This window comes from Vespa mandarinia, unplaced genomic scaffold (genome assembly GCF_050613455.1).
Source record: "Vespa mandarinia isolate Hongniang unplaced genomic scaffold, ASM5061345v1 scaffold_52, whole genome shotgun sequence".
NCBI classification, from domain to species: domain Eukaryota; kingdom Metazoa; phylum Arthropoda; class Insecta; order Hymenoptera; family Vespidae; genus Vespa; species Vespa mandarinia.
This window is the reverse complement of record NW_028197186.1, coordinates 82,189-83,834: the sequence shown is the minus strand read 5'-3', so window position 1 is coordinate 83,834 and position 1,646 is coordinate 82,189. Positions and strand designations below refer to the sequence as shown.

Here is a 1,646-nt window from a genome sequence, read left to right as displayed (position 1 = left end):
TTCTAAAACGACTATAGCCTCTTGAAGACTAACTATTACCTGATGCAGACCGGATTGTATGGGGCAAGGAACGCAGCGGGGCGTAACACGGTGAGTAGCCTTGGACGATGTTCGCACACTCGACCGGCGTGTTGCTGGGTTCCTACGCTGCCTACGCCGGAATTGCATCCGCTCGTCACCTTCGGAGTCGCGCTAGTTGCATTAAGCGAAGCCATACGCTCTTTTCCTCACCACGCTTACTGTCCCTGGGAAGCCTCCACCCGGAGAGCCAAACGGGAAGCTAGTTTACCTGCAGAATATTCCTCCCATCCTCCCGGGACAGTCAGGGAGATCCTGACTATCACGGGAAGGGTTAGCTGACCTCCCCATATCGCGTCGATCAACTTATTCCTGACATCCTTCCACGCCGTGTAGGTGATCATGGTGTGCTCCGCAGTCTCCTCACTCTCCTCGCAGTGGAAACAACGTGTGGATGGAATCTTTTTTATCTCATTTTAATATGTCGAGAAACATCCATGGCCGTTCATCAGCAATGTGGTGAGAAATGTCGTTCCGCCAAAGAACGGCCTCCGGATCCACTCAGCCAACCATTCGGCAATAGTCGTCCTCATGCGCACTCCCGTTATATCTGATGCCTCCATGTTGTCTAGATCCTCAGCCTTCCATGCTTCCGTTGCCCTCCTTCTGGCAAGAGCACCCAATACAGTCTTGGCACGTGGGCGAACAGGTTCCTCCGCCACACTAACAGCCGCATACGTCTCCGCCAGGTGGAGTGCCAAATGAACGAGAGGTATAATCCCCGAAATCTTATACCCGCATGGTAGGAGACCGTCCGACAGGTACAACACACCCGGATCGCCACCTTCCTTTGGAGGCTCCAAACAGCCCACCCGATCCTCATGTCCTCCGCGAGGGCGCGCGACCACAACCGCGCTCCATATAAGAGCACCGAGTGGATCACGCCGCCGTAGAAGCGCCACTTCCTCACCCCCAGTCCCTGAAGGGTCGAAAGATACCTCCTAAGGTATTGGAGGATACCCTCGGCTCTAGGGATTAGGGCCTCAACGTGGGGCCTGAACGACATCTTGTGTCTATCACTGTGTCCAAGTATTTAACAATGATTCTAATCTCAACGTAAACCCCCTTAAGGCAAATCGTAGGGGGTGGGACATTCCTGCTTCTGTAGAATGTAAAAGCAGGAAAGGCCATGGCCTCCGTCTTTTGCGGCGCCACTTTAAGACCCAATCCCTCAATCTCCCTTACCAAAACGTCCAAGTTCAACTCGGCGTTCATGATAACCTGAGACAGTACCCATCCCGATGACAGGGGTGCCGTGTCATCCGTATAGCAGACAACACGGGAGCCACCGGGCATCGGGTTTCGGAGGAAACTGTCATAGGCAATTTTCCACACATAGGGCCCAAAACGGATCCCTGTAGGACCTCACAATACACATGTCTTTCAATAGCGCTTCCATACTTGTCCGTACATGCTATGGCGCGATTATCCACGTAGCTCCTAATAATGTTCACCAGGTAGCGTGGAGAATTTTCACGGTTCATCGCCCTAACGCTGAAGACTCACGGCAAGGAGCTGAAAGCGTTATAGATATCCAGACTCACCAGGATCATCGCCTTCCTGACCCC

General features: G+C 53.1%; 1 protein-coding gene across 1 annotated transcript; it reads right to left on the bottom strand.

Annotated features, from left to right (window-relative positions):
- Window positions 1-494: 494 nt before the first annotated feature.
- On the bottom strand, window positions 495-1,374 carry LOC146872106 (uncharacterized). Its single transcript, XM_085664370.1, has 2 exons — window positions 1,080-1,374; window positions 495-997 (listed from the first exon to the last, which is right to left on the bottom strand). Exons 1-2 carry the CDS (start codon window positions 1,372-1,374, stop codon window positions 495-497), a joined length of 798 nt encoding a protein of 265 aa, XP_085520496.1.
- Window positions 1,375-1,646: the final 272 nt, after the last annotated feature.